The sequence below is a fragment of the Melozone crissalis genome, unplaced genomic scaffold, assembly GCF_028551555.1.
Source record: "Melozone crissalis strain CALT ecotype California unplaced genomic scaffold, PUWL_Pcris_2 ptg000063l_1, whole genome shotgun sequence".
Lineage (NCBI taxonomy): Eukaryota > Metazoa > Chordata > Aves > Passeriformes > Passerellidae > Melozone > Melozone crissalis.
In genome coordinates, this window is record NW_026535841.1 from 4,983,554 (window position 1) to 4,999,682 (window position 16,129).

Here is a 16,129-nt window from a genome sequence, read left to right on the forward strand (position 1 = left end):
GACGGGAACGCCGCCGGTTCCGCAGCTCCGGTAACGGGGGACACCAGCGAGACCGGCTGCGGCCTAGCCCTGCCTAAAACAATTGTAATGCTGTGGTCACTGTAATGAACAGGGAGAGGATCGGCTAAATGCCTCCTGCGGCTCCTGAAAGCACCCTTTGATGAACAAGAGCCTGGGTCGTTCTATTGGCCTGGCTGGCCATTACCTCTAGTTGGTCAGGGAGCTTTGAGCCCACGCTGAGAAGAGTTTCTGAGTTTTTTCTCAGCATGATAGCTGCTATCAGCAGAGTCTGGGGTTACTGGAAAAACACAGAGGACGCTGAGCTTATCTTCAAGGCTCCACATATTTTCCTTCCCTGCAACACGTCACCAGGAGTAGGACATGGGACAGACAGACGGCCTTCGACCCAGGGCAAGGCTGCTGTAGCTCCTACTTGTCCCTGACAGAGCACAGGCCTGGCTAACCACAGCGCCATGTATTTAGCTCAGCTTTCAGGTATTCTGGATTTTGGAAGAGATTTCTTTGAGGTGACACCAGGCCCCAGGAAAAGTCCAAAGTATCACATAATCACAGTATTTCACTTTTCCAACTGCTCCCCCTTGATGTCTGGTGTGGATAGTGTTCCATAAAAGGCTATTACAATCAATCATTTATCCTCTTTGTAACAACTGTGATTAGTCTTTCGTCTTCCCATTTCTCCACAGCCCAAACGGACCCTGCAGAAGCTGCTGCTGAATTTCTTTGCCATGTGTGTATCCTGTACCACAGCTGCCAGATCATACAGGGGTATTTGTATCAACCAGTGAAGAGGGTTTATTTGCAGGAGGAACCCCCTGCCAAGCAGCCCCACGGGTATTGTCATTCCCAGCGTGCCCTCAGTGCCACCAGTGTCACTGTGCAGCGTCAGCCGGGTGTGCCAGGCAGGGGCACAGCTCGGGCAGCAGCTGCTCAAACCCAGCTCACGTTCAGCAGCCGCTCTCTGGCTGGGAGCCAGGCCCTGCCACCCACGCGGCACAAGCACCGCCCTGGGGCTCCCACTCCCCCCGAGCAGTGCAGCTGCTGTCCTTTGTTGCCAAGCCCGCAGGGGTGGCTCCACTCCATGCCCAGGGTGCAGCCAGCCCCTGCAGCCCCACAAAGAGCCCCACACACCCCTCAGGCTGCACTCCCCATGGCCCGCCCAGATCCAATCATCCACCGTCACCACAACATACAAATCAGCCAGAAATAACAACCTGGCTGGGGTAGAACTTGGCTTTTATTCTCCAGTACACTTCTCCAGAGACAGCAGAAAAAAGAAACAGCTCAGATTTTGGGACAGCACATCCAGCAAAACAAGAGGGGGAAAATTATTTTATAAAAGTAAAATCAAAATAATAAGAGAAGTTTGGAACATAAAGAGCTAAACACACTGTCAGTACTTGCATAGCACTAGCAGTAATCAGAAATACAGTAGATGGCTATAAAACTTGCAAAAGCAAAACTGCTCCAACAGCTCTAGTAGCAAAGGAGGAGCCTTCTGGAAAAAAATAAATACAAGGAAGACTTTTTTGGTACTTTTCCTTTTTATATCCACGATGTAATGTCATCTGTTACAACATAATCCCTGCCATCGCCCTTGAAGATCAAGGCCTGTGTCCTCAGGAAGGCTGCAGTAACTGGTCAGAGTCCTGTAACTGGATGCAAGTTTCAGTAACAGTCCATGGCTCTAGCCAGACTTGAACAGAAGAATAGCGACTTGGCCGAGGTAGAAGTAGATGAAGTGCTTGGTCTCATGAGTCACGTAGCTGCCAAAATTCCTGCCCACGATGCAGTGCCAAGTGGGATTGTATTTCTTGTCAAACTCCTGCAAAACAGATCACTACAAATTAAGAAGTCATCTAATAGGTTTCACCTTCTGAGCAAGACAATCAGAGGAAGAACAGATGCTCTTTAAGTACTAGGATTATTTTATTTACATCTTATTGTTCACCTGCTGCTTAGTCAGACACAAAACCCCACAGCGCTTCCTAACCGAGCAGTACTAAGTTTAAAACATTACTTTTGTTGAAGGAAAGTAGTCTTCTATTCCCCCATAATTCATAACATTATTGAATCTACAATCTCAAATAAAAGATTCATCATTAGTTTTGTACCCCCAGAGACAAAGCCATAATTTAGACTTCATTGTTTATCAGCAGCACAGCTACAAAACAGAAAATTCTCTGCCACGTGCTGTGTAACAACACTATGATCAATAAATATAAGCACTTGTAATTTACATGTTTTAAAACAAATCCTCTACTAATTCCCAGTAGTTGCAACAAAGGATACGTGAAAAGTACTAAACTCTCTTTTCAACTTTCATAGGTACCTTACGTGTCTGGAGAAAAAAAGTCTTTCAATATTCTGGTCATAGCAAACAAGTATTTCTTTAACAGAAACAATCGTTCTGCATGGATGAATTACTTCACATATTAGAGAAACTTCTCCACTCTAAGAATCCCAAGTTTTAAAGTCACCTCCACCCCAGGTATCCCGGAGCAGAGCCCCAGGCTTTCACTGGTACAGCAGCAGAACAGCTCCAGCTGGGTGCCTTCAGAAGGACCCGGACAAAGAAACTGCCAGGCGATCACACCCTGCCAGCCTCAGCTCCCCACCCCTCACAGTTCTCACTAATAACAACATCGGGGTCTGGGGACTTTTTGTTCTTTACTGGGGTTTTTTTCCTTCTCGCTGGACAGTCTTTTATCTCTCACATTGTTTTTTCTGCTGACAGTTATAACTTCCTTATTTTCCAGCTTGAACCAGCTCTTGAGGCCCTTTTTCACAGTGCTAGGTAAAAGTTAACATATCTATGTGAAAATTCACAGCTTGTGGCCTAAACCATTATCAAACTCAGCTCCTCGTGCCAAGCAGTTAACTCAGACAGTTTCAGTCCAATCGGCCTCAACATTTCAACAGCTCTTCCTCTCAGATCACTTCAACTTCTACTGACGCACTTTCATTTCTCTGTTCTCCTGAGCTGACGAAGCAGGAAATATAATCTGAACTAGATCTTTCTCATGTATTGTTAATCCTACATAAAGGATGACATAGACGTTGCAAACAACAGATAAGCAGTGCCAACAGGATTTTTTTTTCTTTTTTTCTTATACCACTACGTAAAGAGAGGTGTGATTACAGAGAATTACAGAAAACCACTTTTCCACTGCTATTTTTGATCCAGCTGGCAAGAATTGTAAAGAGATCCTTAAGATTAAGTTAAATACAGACGAAACCCAGAACAAGCTACCTCTCAGAGGAAAATCACAGGAGAGCTCAATAGAGCCCCTGTGTTTTGTACCAGCTCATCAGTCACAGGGACAGTCAGGTGCCACTCTATCCTCACGTGGACAACAGACTGGCAAAAAAGGCCGTAAGCAGAAAGCACTGCAAGAAAAAAGCAGCACCTAGAAAGGACCCGTAGAGGGTGGGTAAAGCAATACATGGACATCAGCCTAAAGAGAAAGTCCAACTTGATTATCTAGCGTCTCTAGAACTTGTTTTCCTAGCACTACTCGCCTAGCAGCATTCTCCCCAATTGATTTTTCATGTGCATAGAGATATCATGAGCACATCACAAGCCAACATCTACCTTCTTTATGTGAGCAGCGATGTCCTTCTCGATGTTGTATTTCTCTAAGGCTTGAGTTGCACATTCCACAGCATCTTGCTGCATCTCCTCTGACATGTCCGCATTTTTGATCACTGCCTTTCGGTCACTCATGATTGCCTGCTTGGAGGGAAAAAAGAAGGAAATTCAAAGTTACAGGAGCACCTGTCAGAGCCACCTGCTGCCCAGCAGCCCCACGGGTATCGCCATTCCCAGCGCGCTCTCGGGCGCCGCGCGGTGCCCCCGCCCTGGCCGGGAGCGCCGGGCACGGCCCCGGGCACGGCCGAGCAGCGCGGCTCAATCGCCGCCTCACGTTCGGCACCCGCTCTCCGGCCGGAGCCGCACACGCACCGCCGCCCTCCCGGCCCTCCCCAGCCCGGCACTGCCCCGGGAGCTCCGCGAGCCCAGCCCGACGCCCTTCCCTGCCCCGAGGGAGGCGAGGAAAGCCCGGAACGCGCGGCCAAGGGCTCGGAGCCCCGTGCGGCCGCCGGCAGCTGCCGGGGATGCGGGAAAACCGGAGGCGGCGGCCGGGGAAGAGCCCAGGCACGGGGGGTTGCCCAGTCCCAGACTTCCCGAGCCGGACCCGACCCCTCTCGGCAGCTGCCCCTGCCCAATGCTCAAGTCGGCAACGCCTTGCCCTCACCGTCGAGCGGGCGCCGCGGTATGGGCGCGGTGCGGATGCAGAGCCGGTGACGGTGCGGGACGGCGCGGAGCGAGGAACACACTCGGCTCCGCCGCCGCGGCTGTTTAACCGACCCGCGCGCGCCGCCGGCGCCTCCGAGCGCCCCCAGCCCCGCCCCCTCAGCACCGGCCGTCAGCCATTGGTCACCGCCACCATCACCCCGAGATCTCATTGGCCCCGCTCCGGCGCTCTTGCAGGGTTTTGCCGCAGCAATTTCTTTCAGCCCGGCATGCCTTGCGGCCGTTGCCATGGCGACCGGCGGCCGCGGTGAGGCGCGGCCTTGGGGCGGCTCCGGGCCCGCCTGCCTAGCGCGGGACGGGCCGCGACCGGCGGCTCTCCGGCCCTGCGCAGCCCTGCCCCGTCGCTTTGTTTTTTTATTCACGGCTGACCTGCCTGAACGCAGGAAGGAAGAAGGGGAAGGAATAACCCCGAGCACTGGTGCAGGTTGGGGGCTGACCGGCTGGAAAGCGGCTCTGCGGAGATGGAGCTTGGGGTCCTTGTGGATAACAAACTGTCCCTGAGCCAGCAGTGTGCCTTGGGGGCCAAGGGAGCCAGTGGAATCCTGGAGAGCATTAGGGAGAGCATTGCCAGCAGGCCAGGGAGGTGATGCTGCCCCTCTGCTCAGCACATCTGGAGCGCTGTGTCCAGCTCTGTGCTCCTCAGGACAAGAGAGACCTAAAACTCCAGGAGTGGGTCCAGTGGAGGGCAGCACGGATGATAAAGGGACGAGAGTATCTCTCCTGTGAGGGAAGACTGATGAAGCCAGGCCTGTTCAGCCTCAAGAGAAGACAGCTGACAGGGGACGTCATTAATGTGTACAAATATCTAAAGGGTGGGTGTCAGAGATGGACCAGGATCTTCTCGGTGGTGCTGAGAATAGGACAAGAATAGGACAAGAGGCAGACAACACACAGAAACTGGTGCACAGGAAGTTCCACCTGAGCAAGAAGAATTTCTTTGCTATGCAGGTGACTATGCACTGGAACAGGTTGTCCAGAGAGATTGTGGAGTCTCCGTCAGTGGAGCTATTCCAGAACCATTTGGACACAATCCTGTGCCATGTGCTCTGGAATGACCCTGCTGGAGCAGGAAGGTCGGACCATGTAACCAACAGTGCTCCCTTCCAGCTTGGCCCATTCTGTGACTCTGTGAATGCAGCTGGTCACTGGTGTCCATGACTACAGCATGAGAGGGACTCCCAGTCACTGCTCTGGTAGGCAAAGACCATCTGTCACTATAGCTGAGAAAAATACCCAACAAAACCAAATATGATGCTTTGGAGGGCATCCTACTGCAAAGAACATAGAGTTTAAAAATATAATATGAGGAAAATAGGAGAAAATTGTGGTGTGGTCTGATGATGGTGCTAAAAGTCCCAATATGGCAGGAAGGTCCTGGGTGAGGGAGCCCAGCTCATGCCTTGGGAATGCAGTCCCTGGGCTGATTTTAATAGCATGATGTCATCTCTCCTGAGAATGGGTTAAGTAACTTCTTTGTATCTACAAAGCTGGCAGAACTCCTGGATGATTCAAGGAGTGTGATAAGCAGGACAGGTTTTGGGAAAAGAAAAGGAAAAGAAAAATAAAAGAAAAGAAAAGTTAAGTTTCTAATGTGTCCTAATGCTCCTAACCGGAATCGAAGCGTCTTTCACTCCTCCTTGCAATTCATAAGAACCCACAAACCCTCCCTCCCCTTCTTCACGAGGCTTCACTTTAAGTGAAAAAAAATGCAAAATTAGAAATCTAAAGAAAAGCTGAACAAAATAAAGTTGAACTATTTGCAAAATTACTCAAGTACACGGCGAGGGTTGCGTTTGATTTGGGTTTTTTGGTTTTTTTTTAATCCCCGTCACGTTTGCCCTCACAGCACCGGTTCCACCGCAGAGCAGCGGTGGCACCGGGGGCAGCGGGTTCGGTAACCGCGTCCGACAGGAGCGGCGGCGCCTGGGGCTGCGGGGAACGTCTCCGGTGGGAGCGGGCACGGGCGGAGCGCTCTCCCGGCTCCGTCCCGGTAGGAGCTCCACGGGCGGAGCGCTCTCCCCGGTCTGTCCCGGTCGGAGCTCTACGGAAGGAGCGCTCTCCCGGTCTGTCCCGGCAGGAGCTCCACGGACGCAGCGCCGCCCCCTCTGGCCGTGCCGAAGATGGCGGCGCTGCGGCTGTGGCGGTGCCGCTGCCGGGCGCTGCTGTCCCGGCCCGGAGCTCTGCGGGCGCGGCGCGGCCTGGCTGCGGGGCCGGAGATGCATTTCGGCTTCCAGACCGTGACGGAGGAGGAGAGGAGGGAGAAAAGTGAGGGCGGCGGCGGCGGCGGGAGAGGGTGGGCCGGGCCCGGGGCCGAGCCGGGCTCCCAGGCACCGGAGATCGTTCTCCATCCACAGTGCTGGGGACGTGTGTGGGGCTGGGCCCTTGTTTAGGGTGTTACCTGGAGTCTCGGTGAATAATATCGCTGCTACTTCCCTCAGCTCGGGAAGGCTGTGCTTCTCCAGACACCTTTGTCAGGCAACAGGCACAGTCCATTCAGTCTTTTTTTTTTTTTTTAAATGAGTTTTCTTGTGGTATTTTTCAGCTCCACATAGTGGAGGGACCTCCACAGTGCAATAAAAGACAAGTTTTACTTAGACATAAGCATTTTTAAGTAAATTGCATCTCATTCCCATGTCCTTTCTTTGCAGTTTATCAGGTCTTTGAAAATGTGGCCAAGAAATACGATGTAATGAATGATTCAATGACTCTGGGAATTCATCGGGTGTGGAAGGATATCCTCGTGCATAAAATGAACCCTTGCCCAGGAACACTCCTTCTCGATGTTGCTGGGGGAACAGGTAAATAATTTTGGTGAGTTCCACATAACAATGCCACACTCTTTTTCAGCTGTTTGAGTCTGCTCAGAATTACGTTTCCTGCTGGGTTTTTTCCGCATTCTTAGCTCCCTGTCTTTAAAACTAGTGAGGCATCTACTTGATTTTCCCAGAGAAGGGTTGAGAACTGTTATCTTTGTGTTTTGTAGTATCTTACTTTAAGAGTCTGAAAGTGTTATAGTCCTGCCATGAAATGTTATGGGAAACCGTGTGAATTTGTAGAATGTCATGGACTCTGATTTAAATAAGTTCCCTTTTTGTCTTTACCCATGTACACACACACACTCTTTCTGAGTCTATTACAGTGTGTCTGAGGGGGTGTTTTTATAAATACATATGACTAAAAAGAAGTAGTAAGTTAGTTGGATGTTTAAAGCCTTATGTTTCAACGTCCTGGAGTCAGAAACCATTCCAAAATGTTTATCTTTCCTTTGAAACAACTGCAGGTGACATTGCCTTTCGGTTCATTAATTATGTTCGCTCTGTACGACAACGCCAGCTCCAGAGGAGGCTCAAGCACCATCAGAATTTGTCATGGCAGGAAATTTTTGAGAGTTACCAGAATGACAAATTTAACAACTCGCTAGGGGATTCCCAAGTGGTGGTCTGTGACATCAACAGAGAAATGTTAAAAGTTGGGAAGCAGAAAGCGCAGCATCTTGGCTACTCTGAAGGTAAATAATGCATTGTATTGTGGCACTAACCTTCCTGATAGCAAGAAATTGTAAGGGACAGAGGTTTTTTTGCTGTTTCCCTGTGTACATTCAGGAAGAGTGGGAGCTCTTCCACAAGTGCATGGGGAAAAGGAGCATGAGCTGCACAGTCACTGATTGTGCATTTTATCTGCTTGCCAATAACCTGGACATCCATGCTCCACAGATAAACATGATCTTGATCCTTTGGGGACTAGGAAGCAACACATCTGCAACTGCATCACATACTGATAGTCCTGATGGAAGGATTGTGGCTTTTCATGTTCCTCGACCTGTGGGAGTTTTCTAGCAAAATGTGTTGAGTGTTTTGGCCATTGTTGCATGGCAAGATGTTAGTAATTGTCCATAGCTACAGTGTGAGCAGAGGTTCTCTTTTTAAACTTTGCCACAAACAAATGGCAGCCAACAGTGCATTCCACTATGATGCAAGTTTTGGGTAAAATGTTTGTGGCACATACTCACTGTGTGTATGTGCAGAATGGTGTTTTGGCTGATCTGCAAAATCAACTTCTCTGTCTTGAAAGATTGGCTAGTAGAGGCCAAGGTGTCTTTCCTCTAACAAAACTGCAAAATGGAAACATTTGTTTTCAATATCACTTTAATGTAATCAATTCCCTCTAGAATGGGTAAGTTCTAGCCTTTCTGGAGCAGTCTGAGCTCAGTTCTATGACTTGTCTTTCACTACAGGCTTGTCCTGGGTACTGGGGAATGCTGAAGAGTTGCCCTTTGATGATGATAAATTTGATGTTTACACAATTGCCTTTGGAATCCGAAATGTAACTCGTATTGATCTGGTAAGTTACTGTAGTGTATCCTGACATGGGGTCCTTATGATTTTTTGTTCTACAAAGGAAGCAAAGTAGGAACTCCTTTGGATAAAGGAAGATCCTAATCTACTCCTGAAACATTTAAAATAAGTGGCATGTAACTTGTGTGAATAGAAAATGCAATTAAGTGTCCCACCTTTGTCATAAAAAGATAGATTTATACCAGGTGCACCCAATCCTTCCAGCCTGGCAAGCCACCCAGTCTCAGGTTCCTAAGGCAAAGGGCTGCATGTTGCAGTCACTCCCCACCTTCTCCTGACCTATGGCATGGGTGGATCTGCACATGCACAGGGCAGTCAGGCTGCACATCTCAAACCTTCCTGCAGCACCTGGTCTATATCCCACCAACAGTGGCTCCAGTGCTTCCTGTCCCCTTCTGCCTCCCTGCCTGAGCCAACAGAGCTGCCAGAGCAGAGTGGGGAGGAGGCTGCTGCCCCCGCTGCTGCTGAACCAGCCTGCTCAGCCCCCTGCTGCTGAGTGTCTGCACTGGCTGGTGGCAGAGCTCCCTAGAAAGAACACGTCTGATTTTAATTAGGATAAACAGTACTCTTTGTTCTGAACTATCTCTGTCCTTTGAGAGGGACTGGCTGTTGTGGGGGTGACACCTGTCTGGAGGCACTCATTGTCTGTTTTGGAGGAGTGTTACAACCTTGGCAGAGCTCCTGTGGAAGGTGAAACATTTGGATCCAAACCACCTTGAACCATATTCCTTTGAACTTAATGTGCATGGGGCTTTTCCTGGTGCTTTGTCTGCACCCTTCCAAAGCCCAGGCTCTTTGCCTTGATGCATAGAGCAGCCTGGTAGCAGAGCTCCCTGGAGACCTGATACAAAACACAGCCAAGCTGCCAACTCTTGTGCAGAGCTCCTGTGTAGTGTTGATATTTTATCCCATAGGAACAGGACAGTTGAAGTCAAGCAAATGTACAAACTTCAGAGGCTCTGGAATACAACTCTGCTCCTGTATGAAAGAACAAACAGTTTCAAACAGGATTTTGTCTAGATTCTTGTTAGGTATTCCATTTTGATGCAGGATGGAATTTTCAAAGTAGCCAAAGATTTTCTTCTTTCTCTTTCCTTCCTGTTCTTACACATTGCTCATCCGAATCCCAGTATCGTTCCTGCTTTGAACCTTTGGGTGTGCCTCACAGTAAAATCTTTTGATTGAAAAACTTTATCCTGCCTGTTTTTGATTTTCAGTTTCTTGTCGCTGAGTCACCTTCTCCCTTTTGTGTTTGGTCTGTAATTATAAGAGCTCTGCCAACAAACTTTCATCAACTGCAAGTAGGGAAAGAAAATTGCAAACCCGACATCACAGTTTTGACACAAAGCCTTGTAAAAATCTGTTTATGTAACAGCAAGAGTATTTGTGCTTTGGGTTGTGGTACATTTGGGGCTTTTTTTATATTTGTCTTGGGATGTGTAAATATTGCAGACTGCCAGGCAGGATGCTCTTCATTCCCCTCAGTTCATCAGAGTTGCATGATAACATCACATGGCATGATAATAGGCAGGTGCTGTTCTACAGTAGCAAACTTATCACATCTGCTTTGTCTCAGGCACTCCAAGAGGCCTATCGTGTGCTGAAACCAGGAGGAAGATTTCTCTGCCTTGAATTCAGTCGTGTCAGCAACCCTCTTCTTTCCAGGTAGGAACATGGTGATGCTTTATGCCAGGTCACAGGGCTCTCTTGTTTGTACTCAATAAGAGGTGGAGACACTGAGACCACGTCTTGGTGCACTTTTAAAGCAGCTACAGACTGCACAGCATAGTGGCACAGAGACCAGCTCGTGTTGGAGAGGGTTTGAATGTGTTTCTGTTAATCTGTATTTACCATCTCTCTGTGCAGGCTCTATGATCTCTACAGTTTCCAGGTCATCCCTGTTCTGGGTGAGGTTATTGCTGGTGACTGGAGGTCTTACCAGTATCTTGTGGAGAGCATCCGACAGTTCCCCCCTCAGGTAAGGCAGGATTTCCCCAAATTCACTGACACACAAACCACAATTCCAGCATAATCTTGTGGCCAGCTGGCTTATGGGCCTTCAGGTTATTAATACTTATGGCATTTATTTTTCAGGAGGAGCTGAAGGCAATGATAGAAGATGCAGGCTTTTTCAGAGTGGATTATGAGAATTTGAACTTTGGGATTGTTGCCATTCACTCAGGTTTCAAACTCTGAGTCTGGGTACCAAAACACCAAAAGTATAATTTTCATGAGGGATATGAAAGCTGTGGAATTTTAATGGGATCAAAAGGAGTCCTAAGAAGTTGTGCAGCAGATCCTTGCTCAGCAGCTGGGCTCAGAAGAACACAAGTTACCTCTCCCCACCAAGAAACCTGTGGAGTGACTCCAGTGGTGTTTCTTACACTTGCATTTCCCTTCAAGTGCAATGTAAAGGATGTGGCCAAAACTGAGCAATGCTGACAAGCAAAGCAAGTTGGCAGTGGGTGTGGATAAAGACACAGACTGATTAGTCTCCAAATAAGATGCCTTTCTTTTTACTAAGCTTTAAAGGAGGATATTCTACTTGTGAGAAGTAACTTGGATTTATGAAGTAACTATGGACTTTCATGAAGCTGTTATTATCTTTGTCATGTGGAGTTTAAGGATTTTTTTCCCATGACTCCTCCTTTCAAAGGCAAATGGAAGGCTTATGAAATAAAAGGGCTCTGCATCAACTTTTTTCCACTTAAATCAGTCTTGTAAGAAGGTTTCCTAAGAAAGGATGGATTTGGGGTGTGGGAATCAAGGTGGGGATATTCATCCTTCATTCACATGGCAATAAAGAGGGTAATTCAAGAGGGCAAAGGGATAAACGATTTTATTAGCAAAGAAGCCATCTTTTGAAAGAAAATAAATACAAGGAAGACATTTTTGCTTTTTTATATAGCCACAATGAAAATACCAGCCGCTACAGCAAAATCCCTGACATTAACAATACAATACAAGACCTGAAGATCAAGATGTGTTTCCCCAGGAAGGCTGAAGGTGGGAATCAGTGTGCAGTCCTGTGCACAGGTGCAAGTTTCAGTAACAGTCCATGGCTCTAGCCAGACTTGAACAGAAGAATAGCGACTTGGCCGAGGTAGAAGTAGATGAAGTGCTTGGTCTCATGAGTCACGTAGCTGCCAAAGTTCCTGCCCACGATGCAGTGCCACGTGGGATTGTATTTCTTGTCAAATTCCTACAGAATAGAGAATTAGAAAGTCAGCATTTTCATGGTAATTATACTAATATTGTCTAACAGTTGGGGAGGTTTTTTTGGCAATGAGTTGTCACTTGATAACAAGTATCACTTTTGGAAGAAGGCAATTAAGGAGCAGCATATGCTCTTAAGCACATAAGGATCATCTGTCACTTTATAACTCATCTGCTGCTTAGTCATACCAAAAAAAAAACAAGTGCTTCCAAGCAGAGCAGGAATAAGCTTAAAACATATGTTTGGGGAGGTAACTTTTCCCCTGCAGTCATGCCATGATCTCAAACCATAACTTCTAAGAATTTGTGTGCTTGTTCTGAATCTCCAATGAAACTGGTATTTTTCTATATTAGCTTCTATTAGCTAATGGACTTCATTAGCTTCTTTTTGCAATAATGATGCTGAAAGAACACTTGATGGAAAATTCTCTGCCATATCTCTGACACCTGGTCATGAGATGATGGTGATGTGACATGCTGCTGTCAGGAGCCTGCTACAAATAAACTCCTGTGTACAGGTCTACAGTGAGCAAACCCATGCAGTGAATGGATTTATACTGCAATACCTAACAGCTGTCAGCTGAAGAGAATTTTGTGAGGACATGGAAGTTTCTGTTCTGCTCAACCAAACCCTTCAGCTCCTTGCAGCTCAGTCAGGCTCCCAGTAGGAGTCAAGAAAGAAAATGTGACAAACTGTAAGCTATGAACCATCTGTTCAGCATTAGCATGAACAGCTTGTCTTACATGTGGTGGGAAAGGCAAAAAACCAAACCCACTTATTACATGGTCGGCAAAGCAACACTTTAAATAGGCTGCACAGAGCCCGTGTCTTGTACCAGCTCATCAGTCACAGGGACAGCCAGGTGCCGCTCTGTCCTCACGTGGACAACAGACAGTGGCAGAAGTGGTGTAAGGCTTTACAAGAGAAAAGCAGAAGGACCTAGAAAGGTCCACGTAAAGGGTGGGGAACAGAACAGAAAGAGAGAAAGTCTAACTTGATTATCTGGTGCCTCTAGAACTCGTTTCTCTAGAGCTACTTGCCTAGCAGCGTTCTCCCCAACTGATTTTTCATGAGCACATCACAAGCCAACATCTACCTTCTTTATGTGAGCAGCGATGTCCTTCTCGATGTTGTATTTCTCCAAGGCTTGAGTTGCACATTCCACCGAGTCTTGCTGCATCTCCTCTGACATGTCCGCATTTTTGATCACTGCCTTTCGGTCACTCATGATTGCCTGCTTGGAGGAAAAAAAGAAGGAAATTCAAAGTTGCAGGAGCACCTGTCAGAGTCACCTGCTGCCAAGCAGCCCCGTGGGTATCGCCGCGGTGCCCCCGCCCTGGCCGGGAGTGCCGGGCACGGCCCGAGCAGCGCGGCTCAATCGCCGCCTCACGTTCGCACCCGCTCCTCGGCCGGAGCCGCACAAGCACCGCCGCCCTCCCGGCCCTCCCCAGCCCCGCTCCAGCCCGGCGCCACCCGGGAGCCCCGCGAGAGAGCGCGGCCGCTCCACCGCCCGTCCCGACGTCCTTCCCTGCCCCGGGGGAGGCGAGGAAAGCCCGGCACGCACGGCCAAGGGCTCGGAGCCCCGTGCGGCTGCCGAGGATGCGGGAAAACCGGAGGCGGCGGCCGGGGAAGAGCCCAGGCACGGTGGCGCCTCCGGGACACGCGGGGTCCCCGGTACCGGGATGGCGGAGTCTCTGGAGCCGCCCCCACCCCACCCCACCCCACCCTACCCCGTCCCGTCCCGTCCCGTCCCGTCCCGTCCCGTCCCGTCCCGTCCCGTCCCGTCCCTCACCGTGCGGGCGCTGCGGAGCGGACAGCGCTGCGCTCTGGTCCGTACGCGCCTCGCAGCGCCTCTGCCCCGCCTCCTGAGCGCTGACCGCCCCCATTGGCCCCCGGCACCGCCTCCCGGGCGCCCATTGGTCAGCGCTGCCGGCCCCTGAACGCCCATTGGCTGAGGCGCGGCGCCCGGCCGGGTTTTACTGCGGCATTGTCTTGCGTCCCGCGATGCCCCGCGCCGCGTCCGTTCCCATGGCAACCGGCGGGATGCGGGAGAGAACGGGGCGCGCGTGTTGGGATGGTCACGTGGGTCTGGGGTCTGTATGGAAAACTTCCAGTCCCGACTCCCGTGCTACTGCTCTGCTGTGCCAGGGGAGGTTTGGGTTGGATATTGGGAGGGATTTCTTCGCAGAACTGGTGATTAGACATTGGAAGGGGCTGCCCAAGGGAAGTGGTGGTGTCACTGTCCCTGCAGGTGTTTAAGGAAGGACAGGATATGACACTGAGTGCCGTGGTCTGGCTGACACGGTGGTGTTCGGTCACCGATTGGACTCGATGATCTCAGAGGTCATTTCTAATCTAATTCTGTGATTCTGTATGGCATCATCAGGTGGTCCTGGGTAAAAAACTAGTTTCTTAAAGTATGCCCAGTCTCCAAGGCATTGTAATGTGTCCACCAGGTTCTGTAAAACACCTTTCCATAGGTGATGTGTGCGCCCCAGCCTGGATCACAGAGATGCTGAGTTGAACCAATGACAGACTTTGTTTCTCTTTGGAACAAGCTCTTGCTGGGAATATCCCTTTCAATAGCATGTGATATTCCTGAAAGAATGCTGGGATATTACCTGGGGCTGGTGTTTCAGTAATATGGCCTTTACTGGAGTGAAGCCCACCCAGGTCAAAGGAAGGAGTTCACAGCTTGTTAATGGCCTTTGATCACCTGTCCTGTTCACTTGTCTGTTTTCTGTTGTGTCTTTTCAAGTGACCTCTGATAGAAATCTGACCCATGTTTACTGGGTATGATAAATCAGCTCCAAACTTTGTTCCTTTAATGAACCAAATCTATCAGACTTTTACACCATCTTTTGCAGATCTCACTATTTCTGCAACTCTTGCCTTTTTTTGTTTGTGTTTGGTTTGGGGGTTATTTTGGTTGGTGGTTGGGCTGGTTTTGTTTTGGGTTGTTTTTTTTTTTTTTGTTTAAATGAAGCAAGATGTTTTGGTAGAACCTCAGTGCTCTGTTTTCTCAGTTTCACTCTCCCTGGGGCACTTTCTGCTTACTCTCTTGTCAGCAGATAGAACATTGCTGTTGAGTCTTCCACTGCTGATCTGTTAATAACAGGACTCTGAACCATGTCTACAGCAAACAGCACAGGATGATTTAAAAGAGGTTGTTAAATACTGGTTGGTAGGACTCCCATTTCCTTGTAGAAATTTAAAAAAACCCACCTCAAGAGCAGTCATTCACCTCACTTGCAACGTAAATATTTTGCATATTCTTACAGTGTAGTTACCTGCTCAGTGTCATTGAGAGCAAAAGCAGCACAACTGCAAGGAACTCTGTGCTTTTGCAAACTCAGAAAAATACACTGCCCCCAGAAATACTGAAACTGCATAATGTAATACTTTTGTCACTCTAGAATATCTCAGAAATAACTCCTGACTCACAGGTTTTAACACTCCAAATAGAGATACTGTTCACAACTTTGCTTGTGTGCTGGAAACATGAAGTTTTAAATGGTCTTGGGGCCACAGTAAGTAATTAATTTCCAGAACTGTGTTCAGTATCTGCAGCACTTGCAGTTGTTCTTTGAGTACTGGACAGTTTTGTGCTGACAGAATGGAACCATTTAACAATCTTCCAAATGCTCCCACTGAACTTCAGAAACACCCATGGATCTCTGAGGAGGTGGCTGTTTGGTAGCTGCAGGCAAATTTCTCTGCATTTATTAAGAAATGGTTTGCTGAAGGAACAATTGTGATGACGACTGCAGGAAATGGCAGTGTGGGTGAGATGCACGTTGTTAATGAGAAACATTAAAGCCTGGGATACATCACAGCCCTACTTGGTAATTAAGAGTATAAAAGTAGAGTTTCCCTCAGGACAGAGCTGCAGGGAAAGGCAGAACAAATAAACACAGGAGATGATAGCAGGGGTAGAGGAGGTGCTGAAGAAAACTGGGTAATGGATAAGGCATCTCATGAGATTGCTCTCCAGCTTAGGCTGTAAGCACTTTTCATGAGGTTGTTTTTCACTCTGTGTTGCACAACCTATCTCTGTGCTAACAGAGCTTTTTCCTGGGGCTCCCAGTTAACACCAAAATATAAAATCATCATTATTAGCAATAAAACAACTTCCATCTTCTTTTATTTCCACAAAGGCGAAGAAATTTCCACATTGAAATTTTCTTTGTAAAACTGGGATATATATGCAAGAGCTTCCGATCT

The 16,129-nt window shown here is 48.6% G+C and overlaps 3 protein-coding genes across 5 annotated transcripts; 1 reads left to right on the plus strand and 2 right to left on the minus strand.

Moving 5' to 3' along the window:
• Positions 1-1,208: 1,208 nt before the first annotated feature.
• Positions 1,209-13,755, minus strand: LOC128945076 (dynein light chain 1, cytoplasmic-like). 2 transcript variants are annotated; one of them, XM_054288660.1, is made up of 3 exons: positions 13,698-13,755; positions 3,614-3,754; positions 1,209-1,843 (listed from the first exon to the last, which is right to left on the minus strand). In XM_054288660.1, the coding sequence occupies exons 2-3, from the start codon at positions 3,743-3,745 to the stop codon at positions 1,706-1,708; spliced, it is 270 nt and encodes an 89-aa protein (XP_054144635.1). In that variant the 5' UTR covers positions 3,746-3,754; positions 13,698-13,755; the 3' UTR covers positions 1,209-1,705. The 2 variants fall into 2 exon arrangements, with proteins under 2 accessions (XP_054144635.1, XP_054144636.1); XM_054288661.1 differs by lacking the exon at positions 13,698-13,755 and adding an exon at positions 4,275-4,404 and having other exon boundaries at positions 3,614-3,751.
• COQ5 (coenzyme Q5, methyltransferase) lies at positions 6,454-11,384 on the plus strand. The gene is made up of 7 exons (XM_054288656.1): positions 6,454-6,598; positions 6,982-7,131; positions 7,614-7,841; positions 8,568-8,674; positions 10,265-10,353; positions 10,555-10,666; positions 10,783-11,384. Exons 1-7 carry the CDS (start codon positions 6,454-6,456, stop codon positions 10,882-10,884), a joined length of 933 nt encoding a protein of 310 aa, XP_054144631.1. The 3' UTR covers positions 10,885-11,384.
• LOC128945075 (dynein light chain 1, cytoplasmic) lies at positions 11,501-13,853 on the minus strand. Of its 2 annotated transcripts, none has more exons than XM_054288657.1 (3): positions 13,698-13,853; positions 13,002-13,142; positions 11,501-11,890 (listed from the first exon to the last, which is right to left on the minus strand). In XM_054288657.1, exons 1-3 carry the CDS (start codon positions 13,851-13,853, stop codon positions 11,753-11,755), a joined length of 435 nt encoding a protein of 144 aa, XP_054144632.1. In that variant the 3' UTR covers positions 11,501-11,752. The 2 variants fall into 2 exon arrangements, with proteins under 2 accessions (XP_054144632.1, XP_054144634.1); XM_054288659.1 differs by having other exon boundaries at positions 13,002-13,139; positions 13,698-13,761.
• Between the last annotated feature and the right edge of the window lie 2,276 nt (positions 13,854-16,129).